Source organism: Heloderma suspectum, chromosome 4, assembly GCF_057233095.1.
Source record: "Heloderma suspectum isolate Gila_16-S chromosome 4, 16-S_ref, whole genome shotgun sequence".
Lineage (NCBI taxonomy): Eukaryota > Metazoa > Chordata > Lepidosauria > Squamata > Helodermatidae > Heloderma > Heloderma suspectum.
Window position 1 is genome coordinate 311,272,554 of NC_139461.1, and position 22,177 is coordinate 311,294,730.

The window sequence follows — 22,177 nt, forward strand, 5'->3', positions numbered from 1 at the left end:
TCTCTCCTGAACCTACAGCCAATCAGTTTTATTGGAGAATGATAATATTTATGAGAGAGGGAGAAAAGCCTGTCTACTTCCTTCAAACCACACCTAATTTTATGAATCTCTCATGTCCACCCTAATCACCTTTTTCTAAACTAAAAAGCCCCCAAAGTTGTAGCCTTTTCTCATAGGGTTGTAGCCTTTTCTCATACTTCAGCCCTCTGATCATTCTGGTTGCTCTTTTCTGCTCTTTTCCCAGCTCTACAATATCCTACTTGAGATGTGGCAACCAGAGCTGTATTCCAAGTATGGCCACACCATTTGCACACCATAAGGACATGATGATGCTGGCAACTTCATGCATATAGAGACATTTCTAGAGAGATTCATCTATTGGGTGGTATAGAAATATAACAAATAAAGAAATTTCAGGCAGAGATGGAAGAAACTTGAACCAGTTTCTGTAGGGTTTTACTTCTGCATTGATTTGTCTCACTGTTCAAGGTAAAGATATATATTCCATAATATAATTTGAGGTATAACATATTATTTGACCCATGTGAGAGCAGCCAAGGGCAGGTGAAGAGGCCTATTTAATGCTGAATTTATTGTTTTTGTACCATTCTTTTAAAGCGCAAAGTGCTGTGTAATCTTTATCTGCCTTTACAACACCCCTGTGAGGTATGTCAATATTGTTCCCATTTTACAGCTGAGAGAATGTGTCTTGCTCAATATGTGAATTTATTATATCGCACTACTAATGAACTTGATAGACTAAGAGCCAAAACAGGAAAAGGGCAGAAATGAAGACAAAAATGGAGAGAGGCAAACCTCATGCTGGTACCTAATAAGATTTATTCTGGAATATAAAATTCTCAAGTGTGTGTTGATTTGGGAGGGGGGAATCTTCCTGGGGGCAACATGCTTGTGTTGTTTTCTCAAAAGAGAGCACTGAAGATCCTTTCTCCAGGGACTATAAGAGGTCACCTGACAAAAGCGAGTTTATTTATTTCATTTCATTTCAGTATTGCCCAATAGCTGAAGCCCTCCGGGCGGTTCACAAAAATTAAAACCACAAAGCACAGTGTAAAACAATATAAAATATGAAAACTTAAAACCACAATGAAACAGTACAACCAGAATAAAACCTAGTGGCAATGCAGAGATTTAAAATAAAGATTTAACGCACCGAAGCTAAAAGACTAGAACGCGAAAATGCTAAAATACTGGGAGAATAAAAAGGTGTTGAGAAGGTTTCTCCTTTTAGAAAAGAATATAAGAGCTCAATGACCCCAGTTTTTAAAAACTGAAAGGTACTAGACATTTTATTTTCAAGAATAAATCTTATTGCGGTCCACTTTATAGCATAATAAAGAGACAGGTCCTTGTCCCATTGAGCATACAGTCTAAATTTTAACAGACGGACAGACAACAGAAGAAGGAAAGGGAGGGAGAGCCATGCATGACTTCTTTACAAAGAAATAACGAGGACACAAGCCCTTGGCAGGGCCAGTTATACTGTTAATCAGACAATTGTCAATGGTGTTTCACTATAAAAATGCAGAATTCAAACTTATCAGGATGTTTGTATCGTTTTGGGGCTGAATGACTAGGGATTTCTATCCCACTACAGTTGTTAATTTACTCAGCAATGCTAAGGCAACTGTTATCACCGAATTCTGCACTTGTGAATGATCATTGTGCTTCTTTTGCATACATTTAACCTTCAGTTGAATTGTCACAGACTGTAGTTTTTACATTACATGACTTCTCACACAGTTTTCCTCTGCACTCATGTGTGTGTGTGTGTGTATACACACACCTGCCACCTGAGAACAATGCTTCATGCAACTAATGAATGAACTCAAGTCCACAAAGGACTTGATTCGCCCTAAGTGAAAATAATTGGTATATAGTGGAGTACACCTGCCACAAGCTGGTACCTTCCAGATGTTTTGAACTACACCACGAGTTGAAGGCAAAAGGAGAAGGGGACGGCAGAGGATGAGACAGCTAGATAGCATCACCGCTGAAATGAATATGAACTTGAGCACGCTCCGGGAGAGAGCGCAGGACAGGAAGGCCTGGCGTGCTGAACAACCACCACCCAGCATTTCTGACCATTTTCCATGCTGCTGGGAGTTGTGACCCAAAACATCTGGATGGCATGAGGTTGGGGGAGGCCTCCCCACCTCCTCCTCTGGCAAACGAGTGGATTTTGAAGGTGATGAGTTGGGTAAGAGTTTGGATGTCTGAGTAAGGGAGGCAGCTGGAAAGAACTGAAACGGTAGATCGCGGGGGCCAGATGTGTTGGTCTACAACTCCCACAATCCCCAACCAGCATATTATGGGAGTTGCAGTCCAACATATCTGGAGGACAGGTTGTGGGAGGGTATGCCAGTTCCCCCATAACACGCAGCCAACGGATTTCCAACGAACAACGTCGGGGCGGCGTGGGCCTTGGCCCGACCCCGCGGGGCCCCTCGCGGGTTCCCCGGGGCAGACCCCCGGCGAGGCAGGCGCTGGCGAGCCGCAGAGGGGCGCGGGCCGCCCGTGCACGCTCAGAGGCGCTCCCGCGGCGCCGAGAGCGGGCCGGGAGCCGGCGGGGGCGGCCCTCGCAGGGGGTGTGTCCCGCCCGGAGCGGCGCGCGGGGCGGGGCGCCCTCGCCGGCTTAAGCGGCCGCCCGGGTCCCGCCGCAGCCGCGGGCAGCGCTGCGCGATGAGGCCGAGCCGGGCCGGCGGGCCGAGCAGCGGGGGGCGCCCGGGGGCCCCCCGGCCACGCCCCGCGCGGGCGCAGCAGTGAGGGGCGCGGTAAGGCGCGCGGCGGGAGGCGCGGGCCCCTCGACGCGCCCCGCCAGCTGCGGCGGGTCCCAGCCCGCCAAGCGCGGGCCGCGGCGGGCTGGCGGGGGTGGGCGAGCCCTTCGGGCGGGCGGAACAAGAATGCGGGCGAGAGGACCCCTGAGCGCGCGCAAAGCGCCCTCGGCGCAGCTGCGCTCCTCCCTCGGCCGCGGACGGGGCTCCCGGGCCGCCCAGATCAGCGCGGGCTCCGGAGGGCGGGCCTCTCCCCGGAGGAGCCTCGGGCCGCCGCGGGGCTCTCCGGCGCGGGGCCGAAGGGCCGCCGGTGCAGCAGGGCCCTCGTGGGGTGAGGGTCCCGAGCTCCGCCCGCGAAGCCTGGAACTGTGGCTCCGTCCCAGCTTTGGAGCGCTGCTTCGGTCCGCTTGCTCCAGCTGGCGGGTAGGGCGCGGCAGCCGCGGCAGCGTCCGGGAAGTGCTCTTTGCACATGCTCGGGCACATCCTCGTCTTTATTCGTTCATGGTGGCAAGGGCTGGTGCTGAGCGTTGCAAACCGGGCACAGGGCCGGCTCTGGGCGCAGGGGGTTCCGCGCGTGTGCCATTCAACGCCACTCCAGCGGTGACAATGGCGTGCTTCGTTGCAAACAACTTTCCTTCTGAATTTTTAACCATGTTTTGGAAGCTGGCAAAACCATGCCGTGGCGTTGGGTTACTGGTACCGCGATGAAACCGGACCCTGGCTTGGAAAAAAAACGCACGCGCACGCGCGATATGCCGTTCCAGAGTAGGGAAATTTTGAGCGGGGAGAGGGGCTCCGTTATTTTATTTTAACTTTATTTGTAAGCTGATTTATAGCCCTGAACTTCGGCCCTGAAGCGGGCCCCGAGAAGCGGCTAACAAAACACACACAAAAGCAGCAATCCATATTAAAATAATAAAACAAAGTGTGCACCAGCAACTCTGAAATCTGGAAGCAGGAAAGCCATCGAGAGCAAAGACAGTCGAGGGGCAGGAACGATATGCGCTGAAGCCAGCCTGAAGAATGCCCTTTTAACTTCCTGCCTCAGCATGCAAAGTGAGGGGAGGGGGGTTGCCGGACATCCCTGGGGACCCCTAATTTCAGCCCATCTCCTTCCAGCGGAGCTCTGGCGGTCTGGAGATGTTTTCCATCCATTCTTACTGTTTGGTTTAACATCCCTTACCCTTTGCTTTCTTTCCAACTTTTAAGTAAAGCTCCGCAACCCTGAGACACAGGAATGGGTGGTCTTCCGCCTGGTAGCTGCAAAGCAAGCTTTTTTCTTTCTTTCCCCCTTTCTTTAAAGTAGTAGAAAGGAGCTTCTGCATTGTTCCCTCTCCTCCCTAGCCCTTGCAGAAAAACTAGTCTGATGCGGTGGAAGAACTAACACTGACAGGCAGGACAATTTGGACACCTCCCCCCCCCCCTTTCTGTTTCTGGCACCCATTTATGACATGCATCAAGATAAGTATCCCTCCCTGGTATGCTTTGCTCCCTGGATATCCTTTAAGACAGGGTGGTTTTTGCTCTGTTCTATCCAGATTCTATAGCCAAAACAGTTGGGTTCTGCAGCTTACATGTCTTCTGATTCATGTATTCTCCAGCAAGCCATAGGGAAAGGACCGAGCAAGGAATTTCCCCCCTTCCACAATAACCTGACTGTTGTGCCAAATATATGCCCCCTCTCAAGTTTGGCACAATATGACCTGGTAGCTTATGGCTGTTGCACCTTAAACACTACTACGGTTCAATTTTCATTCCTCCCCAATGCGTTTTCATTCCTCTCACCTCATCTCTGGTTTTTAATACTTCACCCAAGGTGTGATTTCAGGCTTGTTTGCAGCCATGAGGACTATAAGCTTGACTTTAAAAGAAATAATGCTGGGCCAAATGGGGAGGCAAAATTTTGTGCTGGGCACCAAATTGCTTGCTGGGGATTGATTACAGATGTGCGGAACAAACCACAGTCAAGCCATTCTCTTTTGAGTCGCAGAGACTTGTCCTGTCAACTATAATTTATGTAGCACTTTGAAAGTGCTTTTATGCTCTTTAATATGTCACAACAACCCTGCGTGGTAGATCTGTCAACAGTTTACATCCAAAGGTCTGAGAGCCAATTCAAATTTAACTTTCCTTTTTTTTTTTTTTTAAAGTTCTGGCAAAATACACATGTAGCACCCTTTAATTTGAATGGCTGGGTCTCCATGCAAGAATCATACAGAAGTTGGGGCAGGGCGATGGGATGGGGGAAGATTGGTGTGTTCCATTCCTGATAGGCTTGTATTTTATTTTATTTTATTATTGATACAATTCTACTGAGATTGACCTTCATTGTCAGTTACAGAGATTCATAAACAAAAAAAAACTGCAAGGAACTGATCATCTACAACATCAGTTGTGGGGGTGTCAGCAGGGGGGGGGAGAGAGACAGTTACGCTTACGCACGTGTTGCATTGATATAGGGTGAGACTGGGAGGTTAAGCAAAAGGGTTCATGGGCAGAGATGGGTTTCGCGGAACAGTTGGAAAGAGCAGGCAGAAATGGCTCTGTGTTTAGATGTTCCGGGAGGAAGTTGCAGACCGGGGGGGGGGGGGGGCACAAGAGGCACTGTTGTGTACGTTGCAGGGAAACCCTGTGATTGGAAGGCACATGTGTCGTTCAGAACAACAGTAGTGTGTGTATGTGTGTATTTTGGCATTTAAACTGAAATATTTTATACCCAAGTATGGAAAGTAGGAACACAGGAAACTTCCCTACACTGAGTCAGAACTTTGGTCCATCTGGGCCAGTATTGCCAGCACTGACAGGCAGCAGCTCTCCAGGGCTTAGGGCAGGAGTTGTTCCTGCCCTACCTGGAGATGCCGGGGATCGAACCTGGGACCGTCTGCATGCAAAGCAGGGGTCTGCCACTGAGCTACAGTTCCTCCCTACAAAGCCCCCTGCCCTTTACAAATTTTGTAACCAAAGCCACAAAATGAGTTCAGGAGAGCCAGGGTGGGCAGACTTAAGCTTTATATGGTTTTTTTTCCCTAGAACCTCAAGTTCCGCTAAGTGCAAAAGACACACACCTAGAATGAAAGAACTCTGAATGTACTCTGCGCGTGCTCTGAGCCTGGGAATTTGGTTTGGAATGAACTGAGCTCACAGTCCTTTCCCGCCAAAGTCTGCTCCTTGCTACTCTGAGCTTCCTTCATTTTAGCAGTCTAATTTTGGTGGGGAAAGTCAGATGGTTGTTGCTACTGTTTGACAAGGGTTTCTGACTCCCAATTGTTAATCTACTACAGAACACCCAGAGATCTACCAGAAGATCCCACTATACCTTTTGTCCATCTATGCAATACACAAGTGGGACTTAACCCCAAGTCTCATCCTTGATCTGCTAATTTGGAATTCTGTATACTGTTTGTAGCTCCTGAGATCATCTTTGGGGGCCTCCTCTGCATCCCAAGTGAGCCACAAAATGCTTCTTGGGACGCTGCCCAATTGACACAAACTCTCTCTCTCTCTGTCCTGCTCTTCAGTTCTACAGTCAACATATCCAAAGGGTTGCAAACTGATGTTTGGAATCTTTATCTTCCCCCCACCCCACCCCCACCCCTATCCCTAGTTTAAAAGTTGTTTAGATGTAATGGGTTCAGGGAGGATCCCCAAGATAGAATGATTTATGCTTGTTTGCTTTGGGCTTGTGTCCAACACAGGCAAACAGAAGCAGAGCTTCGAAGAACGGTTGCTCCTTCACCGCAAATGAGCCAGGCACTCCACGCCTGGCCGGCCGACTTGCTCTGGAGCAGAAAGCCGCCTTGGCAAAGAGCAAACCTGGGACTGATTGTCTCTGCTGTTTCTTTGGCAGAAGATGACGCTGAACACCCAGCGAGGAGGCAGCACAAGTCCTTCCCGGAGACGGGCCAGCACCCCGCTTCCCGCCTCCTATGGGCCTCGCCCTGGGATGCTGAGCGTTCGCCCCAAGCCGGCCACACCCCGCCACCTGCAGCTGGGGCACTCCTCATCCTGTGAGCCCCAAGGGCGCCTGCCTGAGCCACGAGGCAGCTGGTCACCGGAATCCTCTGACTCGGACGAGTCGTGGGAATCGCTGTACCGAGTGGTGCTTCTGGGCGACCCTGGCGTGGGCAAGACCAGCCTGGTCAACCTTTTTGCTGGGGTTCAAGAGAAGGATTTGCCAGAGCAACAGAGAGGTGGGGCTGTCTTGTGATCTGGGGGAGCAGGAGCGGGGTGGGGATGGTTCCAGGGAGTGGGAACCCTGTGGAGCGTGTATGCCGTGAAGGAGTACACGTCTCCTAGGGCTGTGCTAATGCCGCTGGTCTGACAGACTGTAAAATTAAGGTCATCTTTGGCTAGTGACCTTGGCGTGGGGATTCCTCATGAATTGTTTTTTCCCTTCTGCAGGTCGTTTGTGAAGTGGCTTATTTGCTCGAGCCATCTTGAGCACGCTGCTATGCTCCTGTTTTATGCTCCTGTTTATCATGAGAGCTAAAATAGAGCCCCTATGTTCAGAAGCAGTATACCTTTGAGTGGAAGAGGCGAGTCTTTGGTACAGGCTTAGGCTGGTTTACTCCCAAGAAACCCTGGGAGCTGCAGTTCAGGAGGGGTGGAGGAGTAGAACTAGGATCTCTGTTGGAGTACAGAGAACTCTCTGTGGAATCGAATTCCCAAGACAGCTTGATTGGCAGTTCCGGAGTCCCACGCCTCAGAGCGGTGGGCGTGGGGTGACTGCCCGTCCGTGTCACGGTCCTCTCTGGTTCCAGATAGTGGCTTCCCTCGTTGGCATTTGGATTTTTGAGGTCACGCTGGGAGGGACTGTTGTGCAAATGGCCCTGCTCACAGTCGGGTCAGGGCTTCCCAACAATCCCTCCCGCGGTGGCTCCCAGTTTTGCTGGGGAGAATCGGAGCATTGCCTGAGGCCATTGTGGTAAAACCACAAAACCAAGCTGGAATTTATAGCCTTGCTCCCCGTTTGGGTCCGGTGCTTTGCCTCAGTCCACACATTCAGTCAGGGCTGGTGCTGAAATGGGGGGGGGAGTGGCACAAATCCCCCCTCCTCCATCTTGACTGTGCCTGCCTACTATGCTGATGGACTGTTGCCCACATGGGGTCTACAAGTGAAGGTTTCCTCCTGCCAGGAGTCCATCAGTGTTTTCTGGAGACTGGAATAGCTTCTGTTCTCCACAGTGGCCCTCTGGACCAGCGTCAAGAGTCAGCATGGGTGGGTGTCTGCTGAGGGCCCATGCGCCAGCTGGCAGGGCCGGCCCAGGACATTTTGCTGCCTGAGGCGAAGGACAAGATGGGGCCCCCATTCCAGCTACGGAAGCTAACTGGACTGGCAGCTGAATCTTACTTCAACACTGAATCTTACTTTAACAACTCTGTGTCACCTAAGGGCACCCAGCTAGCTTAGGGGTGCAGGGCAGGACCCCTGAAACCCACCCCTCTCTCCTCCCACAGAGGGGAACAGCCACTGCTGTCCCCTCCACACCACCCAGCATTTGCCACCTGAGGCAACTGCCTCACTCTGCCCAATGGTAGGGCCGGCTCTGCCAGCAGGGGCCCGCTGGCAAGATGCCCTGGAGCTGCTGTTCCTCTTCACCATTGCAGCCACCTTACTCACCTGCCTCTCGCTCTGACCCAGACGGTGGTGGTGGCGAGACAGAGGAGGGGGAGACGCCATGGCCTGCTTGCTCACCGGCTGTCTGCCTGTTGAGCAAATGCATGGGAGCCGTGATGAGAGGGTGAGGAGCAGCAGCAGCTGTGGTGAGAAGGGAGGCCCACTGAGGGAGGGGGCGCATGGGGGGCCTTCCCCACAGGCCCTCCAAAACCTGGAGCCACTCTCTTCATTACACTGTCTAAAGCAACCTTATCCCATCATGCTCATGCTGGCAGGAGGTGATGGGACTTGTAGCTGCCGTTTTAAATGTGTATTTTAAATTTCTGCATTGCTGCTAGGTTTTATTCTGCTTTTATTCTGGTTGTAATATTGTGGTTTTAATGCTTTTATATTTTATACTGTTTTACTGTATGCTTTTTGGTTTTAATTTTTGTGAACTGCCCAGAGAGCTTTGGGTATTCGGTGGTATAGAAATAAAATAAGTAAAATAGTCCAACAAATCTGGAGGGAACCAGATTGGGGAAGGCTGGTGTAACACTCAGTTGATCCTAATCCCGCCGTCTGGCTCTTTTCAGAGGACACCTATGAGCGCACCTTGTCTGTGGATGGAGAGGAGACCACGCTGGTGGTGATTGACACCTGGGAGGCTGAGAAGCGGGTAGGTGGCGGATCGCGGGGTGGGTGGCTGTCCCGTTGAGACCAGCACTGGTGTGTGGCCAGCAAGGAGGTTTCTTGGGATTGGGGAGAGGAGATGCTAAAGAGGGCAGGATCCTATACCTTTCCTAGCTGCAGAGAAGAGGGAATTTTGACAAGCGTGGAGGAGAAAAGCTTCAGCGGCTCAAATTCCCCCTTCATAGAAGCTGTGAAAGCTCCATTTGCCTTTGCACTTATCCCCCTAGAGTGTTTTTTTTTAAACTCTTCCTACGTAACTCACTGCCTGTTTGTGTCCTGGGGTTCATGGGCCACACTGACACTGGTCATGACGGCCATTGGGATGAACAGCCTATAAAAAGTATAAGTGAAATCCCTGGAGGAAAGGGCCATTGTGGCTTTGGGCCGCAATAAGCCCAACGAGGGCAGCCGCCATGTTCGGAAAAGGTCTCTGGCGCACGCGTGCGCGCTGGGGCTCTTGCGCCAGGGGATGGGCGTCTGCAGCGCCTGCTCCTCTCCAGGGCATCCCGCTTGCCGCCAGCAGCAGGCACCACACTGACCGACTGTTGGCCCTGATCCGGCATGACAGTCCTGACGTTCTTACGAGCCAGTGCCCTCGCTCTGCGGTCCCGCTCGCATTTGGCCAGAGAGCATTCGTTGATCGGTTTAAACTTGTCGTGCCCTTCATCAAAATATTGCTTGGGTGGCGATGAATTAAAAACAAGTGCACATCATTCCAGTCAATTGAGGGCCGGCGTGGCAGAGCTGCTATTCAGATCTCTCACCTCAGTCGCACGCTTGCTGGGCGGCCTGAGGCTTCTGTTCCCTCGGCCTCTGCCCCACCCTCTTCTGCATTGTGGAGATAATACTAGCCTACCTTACAAGGTTGTTGTAAGAGATAATGTAGCTGAAGGGCTTCACATGCTCTCAAGCCCTGCATAAATGCTGCTGCGATGACGACGATGAATTCAGCAGAGAGAGGCCAGAACACCTGCTTTGTGTACAGAAGGCGCCAGGCTTGTTCCCTGGCCTCCCTGGCTAAAAGGAACAGGTCGGAGGCAAGGGGGAAAGGCCTCCGGCTGAGACCAGGGCTGGACCCAAAGGCTGGCATTGTTGACCATCTGCCAAGAGCTGCGCTTTAGCAGGAGGCCTGAGGCCAACCCTCCGAGCCCCCTCATCCTGCAGCTGTTCTGCATCATTGCTGGTGCTGCCGGTTTATCGGCCCTCTCCCAGGGAGTGAGCAGTGGCAGAAGCGGCAGCAGCCGCCCACCTTGTTCTCTGCCTCTGAGCCATGGTGCAAGTTGGGCCCAGAAGAGGGATGGTTCAAATGAATGGGCAACAAGGAGCAGGTGGGGCTGCTTGTGGGACAGGGCCCCTCTGAGAGCATCTTGCCCAAGAGCCCCCCTAACCTAACCAGTGCTGAGTAGAGGGGAACTGGTACTTCCCGGGATCTGGAAGCTATGCTTCTATTAATGCAGCCCAAAGGAGCATTTGCCTTTTTTGCAGCCACATCACATTGTTGCCTCATATTCAGCTTGTGATCGACAACAATTCCAGGATCTGGGAGAGGAGGAGAGGGCATCTCCAAGATTTGTCTGGCTGGCCCAAGCCCCTTAGGACATCATAGACTAAACCTAGGACCCCTCCCACTTATGCATGAGCTAGTCCTGGTGGGAGTGTGGAGCAGGGCCTTCTCTGTGGTGGCCAACCATTTCAGACCACCAGAGTCCAACTATACAAATATTCAGAATGGGTGTCTGCCTGCTTGCCTGCCTTTCTGTCTGTCTATCTGCAGTTATAAACACATTTAGGGTGCAATCTGTATGTTTAGACAGAAAAAATCCTACAACTCCCAGCATTCCCCAGCCAGCAGGGCTGGCTGGGAGTTGTCGAACATTTTTCTCTCTAAACATGCATAGGAGTGTACCCTTAGGGCGTAATCCTGTGAATGTTTAGACAAAAAATAGTCTTGCTGAGGAATGCTGGGAGTTGTAGGACTTTTTTCTCCTTAAACATGCCTTGAGTTCTGCCTTTACTAGGGAGTAAGCAGGGCGTACTTCTGAGTAAATATGCACAGGACTGTGCTGCACATTTTAAGAGGTGTGTTTTGAGTTTTGTACTCTTTTGGTGATTTATGATTGCTTCAATTTTAGCTTTTGTAGCCGTTGAGAGTTGAAAATAAAGCAGGGGATGCAATTTAGAAACAGTTGGCCTTTCAAATTTATATTTGCTTGAAAGGATGGGAGTCTGCCTTGCATGATATCAGTATGTGGTCCACATTCCTTGATAACTGAGGTGAAAGGGGTTGATTTCCTAAGGGAGGGTTCGGGGGGCAGGGTCCAATTTTATGGAAGCCCTTTCTGCTAATAGCAAACGTGTGATACCCCTATCTGTAGCAATTGTGTGGGACCTCATAGGTGTGTTTGTAGTTCTCCAGTGATAAGGGTAAGTGTGTTCTGGACATGCTTAGGGGTACACTTGAATATGCTTTTTACTTTCACATTTCCGGAACTGGCCCCCTGGAATTCCAAATAGATTCAGCCCTGGCTCAAACGAAACCGGCTGAATAAAACTCCTCTTGCTGACATGTGAGCTGAGTTAGGGCTTCTAGGTGACATCTGTTAGCTCTTTTCTCTCTCCCCGCTTTCTCCCAGGCGGTTCTCTAGATCTCCCCAGTGTGGGCTAGCCTCTTTGCTTTAGCGGCTTCCACATTAGCCCAGTTGCATTGAGCAGGCAGCCTGTCCTTTTTGGAGGGGAGCTTCCCCCGGCAACAATTTGCCAATGACGGATTGACGCAGAGTCGGTGTCAAACGCAGCCCCAAAGCAAAAGCTCTTAATGTGCAGATGGTCAATTCAGCCATGTGTAAAGCAGCGCTTTTCAGCTCGAGGTCAGTTGGATGAAGCAGATCAGAGCCTATCCTGTCACCCAAAAAACCGTGATGGGTGTCTTTCCCACCCATCCCCTATACCTGTGGCCACAGCCCTATTTTTAAGTTTGGTTTCAGGTTTCTAGCCAGGGCATAAATTAAATTAAATCCAGTTTTTGTTTGTCTGTCTTGCTATTAAGAAAATTAAGAAAATATATAAAAGGGGCAGGGGAACATTGAGGTGTATGCATAAAGGTTCTGTAGAACAAAAATCGCAATTAAAAATGCAGCAAGAGCAGCTCTGCCCCCCACGCTGGGCCAGTGCCCTGGCTCAGCCTTCCCCAACCTGGTGCCTTCCAGATGTGTTGGACTACAACTCCCAGCATCCCCATGGGTGGAATCCATAGGCTGTTTGGAGGGGGTTTTTAATGGTTCGTATTAAAAACAAATTATGCCCAGTGGAGGTTTTCAGTTTTTGTGGGAAGTTCATGCTGCGTGTTACTCTAGTCCTTTTCTGTGTCTGTGAGTAAAGCTGGGTGTACTTGTAGATATGGGACTCTGCTCTTTCTAGACAGGGGGAGGCAACCTTTGTGGGCCCATAGGCACATTTGGAAATTCGAATAACTATCCTGGGTGCTACCCAAAATGGCTGCCATCATGTAGCCCAAAGGTATTCACAGGAAATGAAGATGGCAGTGGCTGCAGGTCTGTCCTTTGCTTTGATGTGAACTCAGCTGCTGGTATGAAAACATGTTAAAATTTCGTTTAGAGCAGGAGGGCACCTTGGTGGGCACCACGGAAGGTGTCTGGCGGGGGGCTGCAGGTGCTGTGTTGCCTACCCCTGCTCTAGATGGTGGGGTCATACCAGTCTGTACTTTTTGCCCTCGTCCCGTTTTGCTGAGTGTGAGTTCCCAGGGCCACCACTCCTGCTTTCGGGTGCCTTGGTAAGTTGCGTTTCCCACTTTCCCGCAGCCGCCAGAGGAAGACAACTGGTTCCACAATTACTGCATGCAGGTGGGCAACGCCTACGTCATCGTCTACTCCATCACTGACCGCGGGAGCTTCGAGAGCGCGTCGGAGCTGCGGATCCAGCTGCGCCGCACCCGCCAGGCGGAAAACATCCCCATCATCTTGGTGGGGAACAAGACAGACCTGGTGCGCTGCCGGGAGGTTTCTGTGGAAGGTAGGTGGAACGAGGCCTGGGCACATGGGAAGGCATTTTTCCAAGTGGGTTGGCCATGAGGGATGGCCATGGGAGGTAAGGTTGCAATTCAGCAATGGCTGTTACCATTTTTAGAAGCCAAGTATTTATATTGTGGGTGGGGAACCTCTTTTGGCCCGAGGGCCGAATTCCATTTCGAAGATGCTCTCACGGGCCACGTTCCAGTGGTGGGCTGGACAGACAAAGGGGGCGGTGCTGAAGGCAAAAGGGATGGGGCTTGAACAGACCAGAAATACTAGCACACTGTAGCGTAATGGTGAAATCCCCATGCATGGTTAGACAGAAAAAAATCCTACAGCTCCCAGCATCCCCCAGCCAGCCCTGCTAGCTGGGGGATGCTGGGAGTTGTAGGACTTTTTTCTGTCTAAACATGCATAGGGATTGCGCCTTGATTCCTGGAGGGCAGGATTTGGCCTTCAGGCCTGAGGTTTCCCACCCTTGGTACTCCCACGCTTTCTCAGTATTATCTCTCTACCACAGATGAGGGACAGATGCAGAGAGAGAGAGAGAGAGAGAGAGAGACCTGCTTAAAGCTACTGAGTTTGCTCATGGCCAAAGTGAGATTTCAGTGGAGACATCCCTGGTTCCCAGCTTGGGCTCCCGGCCACTAGGTAGATCTTAAGGGAACCAGCTCTGTTTACCAGAAAAAGGGATTCCTGGGGACTCCAGCCGTACAGCCTCACTGCACATCTTGGGTCACTTCACAGCCGCCCATGGGTTCACTGTAAAATGGTGAATGACACCCACCAGAGACAGCAAGGTGACCGCCCTGCTGTTGCCTACGTTCTAGGTTCTCAGATTGGGGGTTGGGGCCCCAGAGTGATCTGCTGGGAGATGAGCCAGGGGCCCACTTCGCTCTCCAGGTCCAAAGGTTTCAGAGACGTTGGTGTCCACAGTCCTATGCCCAGCTGTTATGAATCCCTGATCTTGCCAGGGCAGCCCCACACTTGCAACTTGCTTCAGCACCCAGAGGCAGCCCTAGATTTGCCACTGTGTAAAGCAGAGTGCCGCAGTCAGTCCTGGCTCCTACCTGAGCGTATGTGTGTGATACACCTGTTTGCAAACACACATTTGTAGCATCTTCTTGTTCACAGTACATTTTAAATAGCCAAAGTGAAATGTGTGGGTGGCCTTTTTGTTCACCTCCTTCAGCGTGTAAATGCACGGTCAGGCTCTTCATCTTCTATGACTGTTTCACTTGAATGGCGCCATTAGCCAAAAGCACCAGCCTCTTCCCAAGTGCTACGCAATCCGTTCCTAATCTAACTCTTGGATTCCAGCTCCTCGATTTCTTCTCGTTTGAAGATCCCATTTCTAACCCTTAGATTAAGGATTGTGGACCCTGAGCCCTTATCACCATGAACATTCCATTGTCACCTTCCAAAGACTTCCTTTTTTTCTAGTAAGTTCCTAGTCCTTATTGTGTGCCTGGAGATCATCTCTGAAGCCAAAGAAACGCTTTCAATTTGGAGCTTAATCTGCAGCAGAGCTTGCTGGGACTCCGCCTCGGAACCTGTTTTAGGTGCTTGAGCTCTGCCCTAGAAGAACACATGAAGTAAGAATAGAGTGTGCCTCTGAGCACACACAGAGTGCCTTTCCCCTCAATAGAAGGGAGCATCTCCCATATATCTAGGCTTTGGAGGAAGAATTTCCAGGCAGTCTTGCACATCTGCACCTCTTACTTAGGAATGCAGCATTGCTTCAGGTATTGGGGTTTGGGGCTCCAGTTCTCTGCTGCTCCTTGCCTCTTTTTTGTGGCGGACAGGAGTTGTATAATAACTAGGCCTGTAACTTTTAATCCATCAATTGATTTAAGCTGTGGTCCTATACTCACTTACCTGGGAGTAGGCCCCACTAATTCAGTGGGACTTACTTCTGAGTAGACATGTACAGGTTTGCACTGTTGATTGATTAAAAACCTTTTAAATCAACTAATAAAAAGGCATCCTCAATGAATCTGGCAACAAATCCCTTTTTAAAAAAAGTTTCAGTTATTTTTAATATAAATACTTATAAAAATGGCTGATGGCTGGCAGGCAACATCTCGGAAGAGATATTCCTCCCACACCCTATTAGAAAGCAGGGAAGGCCTCTTCTAAGATGGCTGGCTACAGAATAGGTGTGAAAACAAAAGAAAGTCTGCTTTCCCCCCTTTCAATACTATTCTTTTAGCCAGATGGAAGTGTATGCCGATGGACTCGATTAAAATGGATTTAATTAATCAACATAAGGTTTCTTTAACTGGGTGATGGCCCCAGAAATAATCGCTTTTGCATAACCAGCGTAGATTTTGCCATTTGGTTTTCTCGGGGTGGGATGTGGTCTGGCGATGGGGAGGCCTGCTGCCCCTCTAACGGGCTGGCCTCTTTCTCTCGACAGAAGGCCGGGCCTGCGCCGTGGTCTTCGACTGCAAGTTCATCGAGACGTCGGCCGCCCTCCAGCACAATGTCGCCGAGCTCTTTGAGGGGGTGGTGCGGCAGATCCGATTGCGGCGGGACAGTAAGGAGGCCAACGAGAGGCGCATGTCGCTCTACAAGCGCAAGGAGAGCCTCACCAAGAAAGTGCGCCGTTTCCTTGACCGGCTGGTGGCCCGCAACAACAAGAGGGTGGCCCTGAAGGTCCGCTCAAAGTCTTGCCATGACCTCTCCGTGCTCTGAGCGGATCTGCCGCCGCTGCCTGTTCCCTCTTGCGCTTCCAAGGGGCCTCGGGCTTCCTTCCCACGTGTACACAGGGGTTTGCAAACTCTCTTCTTTGCTAGGGTCTCTTAGGAGGGGAGGACCTTCTGGTCGGAAAAGCAAAGAACGGCAGCCAGCCAGCAGGAGTGATGCAGCAGGGGTGGCTCTGGAGCCAAAGCAGGGCCTGGAGCCCTCCTGGGGAGGCACTTCTTGCATCAACTGATGGGCCTGCCTGCACCTGCTGGGGGAGGCCGTGCAGGAAACCACGGCCTTTGTGCGACTCTCTGGGGTGATGGTGGGCTCTTCTCCACTGTCCTGGTCTTGGGGTAAGAGAAGTGGCACAGAATGGGACATAATCCTGCTCAATTGTCTTGGCCTCAAAGGCTTTTGATGTTGCCTTTTGGCTTTACAGGATCTTCGGGGTGTCCACTGTACCTCCTGTTTTGGCCTATGGCTGATGCCAGGATAGGCTTTCCTCTTGTACAGAAACCCTGCGTTGGCTGCTGGGAGTATGTCTTCCACTTCACATCATCTTGCACTGGTTCCAACAGGTCCGGATTAAGCACTATGCAAAGAGCTCTGTGGAGCAGAGGCTCCTCCTGCAATGGGGCTGCCTGTTGTATTATAATTATCTCAGTGTTCCCCGGTGGGAATTGTATTTCCAGCTCGCTCCTACCAGATACCTAAATTCTGTAGCTTAGAAGATGGAGGCTGTTCTCTTCTCAGGACAGGTGGAGGCAGTGGTCATTTCTTCGCTCTTTTTTTTCCTTCAGAGGGAACACAACTTTAAATATGGATGCTTTGGCCAAGTGAGGAATGGAATACCATCTGTACTGCAGAAGATCCTAAGGAGTGGACAGAAATGAGAGCAACTGGGGGCGCTTGTGAGCACAGTTGTATGTGTTCACCTTCATGTGTCAATGCTAGTCGATGATGGGAGGAGAGAGAAAGTGTGAATTCAGGGGAAGGTTGTAGGTCCTGGAATATGGTCCCGCTTTAGGGTTTCCTAGTGCTTTGCTCTGACCTCTTGAGTGCTCAGAGGAAAAACATCGACATTGGAGAACCATCAGCAGAGGTGAGGAGGCTTTTGATTCTTCTAGCAGGGTCCTGTGCCTTTCTCAGTTGCAGGACAGGTTGAAGTTCAACAGGCAAAGTTCTTCCTCTGTGCTAAAGATGGGAGGGAATCTACCTCTGTTGAATTTCATCCTGCTGTGCAGCAGTTAAAGGCAGAGAAGCCCTGCCAGGAAAAAAAAGTATGAATGGGGGGCAGGAGAGCAGTATTGCTGTACATGTACCTACTGTCAGGTTTTGGCTGTATCTCTGTCGGGTCTGTTGACAGGCCCAGCTCAAGGACTGCTAATGTGGGTGTTTGTTCATAAATCTCTGCTTCTGTACAGAAGTGGGCAGACTTTGAGTTTCTTGGGATCTGCCTTGTTTTCTACTAGAACCCCAAATTCCACTATTTAGGAGCAAATGAGTGGGGTTGTGATGGTGGCAGCGGAGCCATACAAACCTACATCTAAGTTTCTTACAGATCAGGGATTCGAACACAAAACTCTCAAAGCAGCCAGTAGAGCTGCACAAAGCCCTGGCTTAATGGGTTGCTTTCAGTCCTCCTCACCCGTAAAACAGGAGTAAGAGAGAAATGATCAGCCTCAGGTCACCCATGGTATTTTTTTTTTAAAAAAACAACTTACAGGGTGTTTTTTTTTTTTGCTATTGTTAAACTACTGGGGGTCAGGAACTCTTGCCAATCTTCTACAAATCACCCAGAGATCTATCAGTAGATCTCAAGCTACTTTCTGCCCACTCTTGGTGTAAGATATTTTGCTGCCTGAAGTTTCACTGTTGGTGTCTTTGCATAAGAGCCTCCCTACTCAAGAAAGAATAAGCCCCCAGCCAGGAACCCCCCGCCCCCATTTGTGAGGACTGAATGGGATTTGCTGTCCACCTTTTCGCACAGGAGGGAGAGGAGGGGCTCATGGCCGTTTGCTTTGCTAAGTCCTTGAAGGTGGGCATGCCTGTGAATGAGGAGCAAGGATACTTCCCTGTTGATCATCTTGGTCTCTGCCTGCTAGTTAATTTTCTGAAACGGTGCTGGGGCTCAGGCACAGCTGGATAGAGGCCATTTCTTTTAACCTAGACGCCCCTGCCCCAGATCCCAAAAGTAGTAGTGGCAAAGGGGCTGCACGCACACACTCTGAATCAGTTCCAGCAATCACTGTCACAAATAACTGTTCATCTGAGCGGTGTAATGTGGAAGCAGTCAACTCGCACAAGATCATTCCCCCCCCCCCCCCGAGATACTGGTAGACCTCTGGTGTGGCACAAAATGTCTCTGGCCAGCCTGGTAGCAGCTTTATACAAAACAGATGTGAGCCTTGCTAGAGGTCTTAGGGTCAAACTACATCAGATGGCAGAAATCCCATGATCACAACTCCCATCTTCTAAAACAAGCCGTGGGCTTTCTCCACCCCTGAACTGGATCTAGAAGGAGTTTAAAAAAAAAAACTCCAACCCCAGCCCAAGTTGCTATGTGCCCTGTTAGAGAAGACATACGACAATTGCTGGTTAACTATTTCCATCTTTCCATCAGCCAGTGTGGTGGGTTGATGCTTCATCCCTGGGAACTAATGACCAGAGAGACCTCCTGATAACTGAGCTCCTTTCTTGAGTATTTAGAAAGAGATCTGCCTGATCTTGGAGAAGGTGACAACCTTGAAGCTGAGGAGGCAGAGACCGAGAGAGAGCTGGCAGTTTAGGAGAGAGACAGATGCAGCAAGTGGAGAGTTTCTAGCAGAAACTGGGGGGATGTGACCTGGGTGGAGGCCCTGCCCAAGTCGTTCTCTGGGGACGTGCTGCCTTTTTTATTTTTAAGAGCCTACTTGTTTCTGACAGGCACTGCTTGTACATTTGTAAATAAAGCAAATTATGACAATGGACACCTTAGGTCTCCAGTGCTCTTTCTTCCTCCAAAGAAAAGCGACCTTGGTAGTGCCATCCTGGATCTCCTCGCTCTTCGGGAAGCAGAGAACAAGGAAGACCAACGTGTGCCTTTGCGGTGAGAGGAACCAGTGCCTTAATCGGAAAGCGAGGGCCTAGCGCCAGGGCTGCTTTCGGCTTGGGGAACGGCTCCTTCCCAGGGTCAGGTCAGAAGTTTCCATTGCTGGTGGGAGCAGTGAGGCTTGTTTAAGGAGGCAAGCTGAGGAGGAGAGGCGAAGATCAGGCGCTTTGCAGGCATTAATCTTGTCAGGAGGAGGAAAGCAACCATCCCAGCTGCACCCCCCCCCCTTCTCTCTATGTGTCATGAAAACAAGCAGTTGGCTGGGCTGGCCATGTCTACACCCAGTTTACAAGAGTTTCTGATGTTCCGATCTGGCTGGGAACCCTTTCCCCTAATCCCTGGTGCTGAGAAATGGGCTGTGATGATGCAGTGGTAAGAGAAGTGCACTCTGCACATGTTTCTTATTGCTTCACAGGTCCCAGGGCACAATCCTGGCTCTTCAGAGCTTCTGGACCTGTCTATCCTGTTGGCTCGCTGCCAGGGTTTCTTGCGATGTGCAGCACTCAACCTATTTGAATCTACCGTGGCTTTGTTTAAGCCAGGGACCACCTCGGGACCCGCCACCAGGGCTCACAACACATAAGCACGATTCAATGGAACTTCAGCTTTAGGAATCTGCCTTTTGCTTTTCTGGCAAGGCTCTTTGTGCCTTTAGCAGTTGCTAAACAACCAGATACTCAGCTGGTGAAGTCCCCCCGCCCCGCCCTCCATGGAGTGTGCGGGGGGGCATGGGGACCCTTCTTGGATTTGGTTTCATAACGCTTCCTACCTGCCCTATATCAAAAGGCACAATACAACCAATAAAAACCATTTAACAAAATCATAAAACCCACAGCAAACTCACAACCTAGTATAAAGTCAGCAGTGATGACCCCCAAAGACCCCCAAGCTGTAGGCCGGGGTGGGGGACCTCTTTCAGTCGGAGGGCCGCATTCCATTTCAGAGAAATGCCCAGGGGCTGCGTTCCAGGGGTGGGCGGGGCCAAAAGCAAAAATAGGTGGGAAAGGCAACATGGGCAGGGCCAAAACGCCAGCCTATTTGAGCTTCAAGCCCTTCCTGCCAGTCACTACCCCTTCGGGAAGGCATCTCAACCTTTTGGAATGGGGGAAAAACTTCACAGAGGCAGGATCCCAACAATAGATCGGGGAGGGGTGGGGCCGGGGGAGTGCCCATCTGGGAACCTTGGCCAGAGGTTATGCATCCCTGCTGTTGGTGCAGCTGCCCAAGTCTGGCCCTGACTTCCCCCTGATTTGGCGCTGTGGCCCAGACCCACACAGTCCATTTCTTCACTTCCCTCTCCCTGTTGCTGGCCTAGAGGTAGCCCAAATGGAGTCCGAGTGCCTGGCCTTTCTGGGACAACCTCAGCTGAGCTCTTGTCACCCACTGGAAACTTGATTTCTGTAAACTGTCAGGCTCTAAAGTTCTTGTTATTGTTGGAGTGGAACTGAAGCCTCACTGCTCCCACCCCCAATCCTAGCCCCACTGCCTTCGCTCCCTCCAGCCATGGATAGAAGAACATCCAGCTGGCCTGATGCATTCAAGACACCGATGGTCCCTCCCATCCCAGGGACTGTTGGGCTGCCTTCTTCTCTCCCCGCCACCGCTGCAAAAAAAGAGTAAAAATCCATGTTCTCATCCGGCAGTGGGAGGTGGAAAGGAAAGGGGGGGGAGGAGAAAGGAGCACGGCTGTCCTGATGGAAAGTTGGCAAGAGGCGGCAGGCAGAGTGGAAAGAGTGAGATCCAGCCCAGAAAAATGCAGGGCCCAAAGGGAGGAAGTCGGGGGTGGGGTGGGGGTGATAACGGCAAGCTCTTCGGGTAAAGCAGGAAGAAGAGAAGGGCTGTAGCTCGGTGGTAAAACAGATGTGTTCTTGCATGGAGAAAGTCCCAGGTTTGAGTCCCACCATCTCCAGGTCAAAGAGTCTTCAGGGGGTGGGGCTGAAAAAGACTTCTCTGCCAGAGTCCATAGAGAATGGCTGCCGGTCAAAGGAGACAATAGTGGGCTAGATGGACCAATGGTATACTTAGTATAATTGTATTTATTATGTTTCTATACCACCCATTCTTCGAAGCCCTCTACAAACCAGCCTTGCCAAACCTAGTGCCCTGCAGCTGTATTGGACTACAGTTCCCATCATCCCCAACCAGCATGTCCATGGGCACGTTGGCTAGAGTTAATGGGAGTTGTCGTCAAAACATTGGGGCAAAAAATCCCACCTTCAAGTATAAGCTTGAGGGGGTCTAAGCTAGCGGTGACCGACCAAGAAAGAGATCTTGGGGCTGTGGTGGACAGCTCGATGAAGATGTCAACTCTGTGTGCGGCTGCTGTAAAAAAGGCAAACTCCGTGTTAGGCATAATTAAGAAAGGAATTGAGAATAAAGCTGCTGATATCATACTGCCCCTATACAAATCTGTGGCATGACCATACTTGGAATACTGTGTCCAGTTCTGGTCACCACACCTAAAAAAGGACATTGTAGAGCTGGAAAAAGGGCAGAAAAGGGCAACTAAGGTGATCAAGGGGCTGGAACAGCTCTCCTATGAGGAAAGGTTACAACACCTTGGACTGTTTGGCTTAGAGAAAAGGCGAGTAAGGCAAGACGTGATAGAGGTGTACAAAACGATGCATGGTGTGAATAATGTGGATAGGGAGGCATTTTTTCCCTCTCTCATAACACTAGGACCCAATGGGTCATCCCATGAAGCTGATTGGTGGGAGATTCAGGGCAGATAAAAGGAAGTCCTTCACACAGCGCAGAGTCAAACTGTGGAATTCGCTACCACAGGACGTAGTGATGGCCACCGATTTGGATGGCTTTAAAAGGGGGTTGGACAAATTCCTGCAGGAGAAGGCTATCCATGGCTACTAGTCCTGATGGCTATGTGCTACCTCCAGTACCAGAGGCAGTGAGCCTATGTACACCAGTTGCTGGGGAACATGGGTGGGAGGGTGCTGATGCACTCCTGTCTTGCTTGTGGGTTCCCGGTCGACAGCTGGTTGGCCACTGTGTGAACAGAATGCTGGGCTAGAGAGGCCCTTGGTCTGCTCCAGAAGGGCTCTTATGTTCTTATCTGCAGGGCACCAGATTGGGGAAAGGCTGGTATAAATTGGCTGTATATTTCCCTATGTAAAAGGCGCCTTGTGCAAGCTTCTCCCTTGCAATGACCTGCCAAAGAGACTTGGCACCTGCAACAGGCAGAGCTCATTTTCAACCCCGGAACCTGCTTTAGCCAGAGTCCTACTCCGGAATATGATGAGAGCATATCTGAACATGTGCAGAGTGCCTC

At 50.8% G+C, this 22,177-nt stretch overlaps 1 protein-coding gene across 1 annotated transcript; it reads left to right on the forward strand.

Annotated features, from left to right (window-relative positions):
• Positions 1-6,645: 6,645 nt before the first annotated feature.
• Positions 6,646-18,770, forward strand: REM1 (RRAD and GEM like GTPase 1). Its single transcript, XM_084848440.1, has 4 exons — positions 6,646-6,985; positions 8,988-9,070; positions 12,903-13,113; positions 15,532-18,770. Exons 1-4 carry the CDS (start codon positions 6,646-6,648, stop codon positions 15,807-15,809), a joined length of 912 nt encoding a protein of 303 aa, XP_084704566.1. The 3' UTR covers positions 15,810-18,770.
• Positions 18,771-22,177: the final 3,407 nt, after the last annotated feature.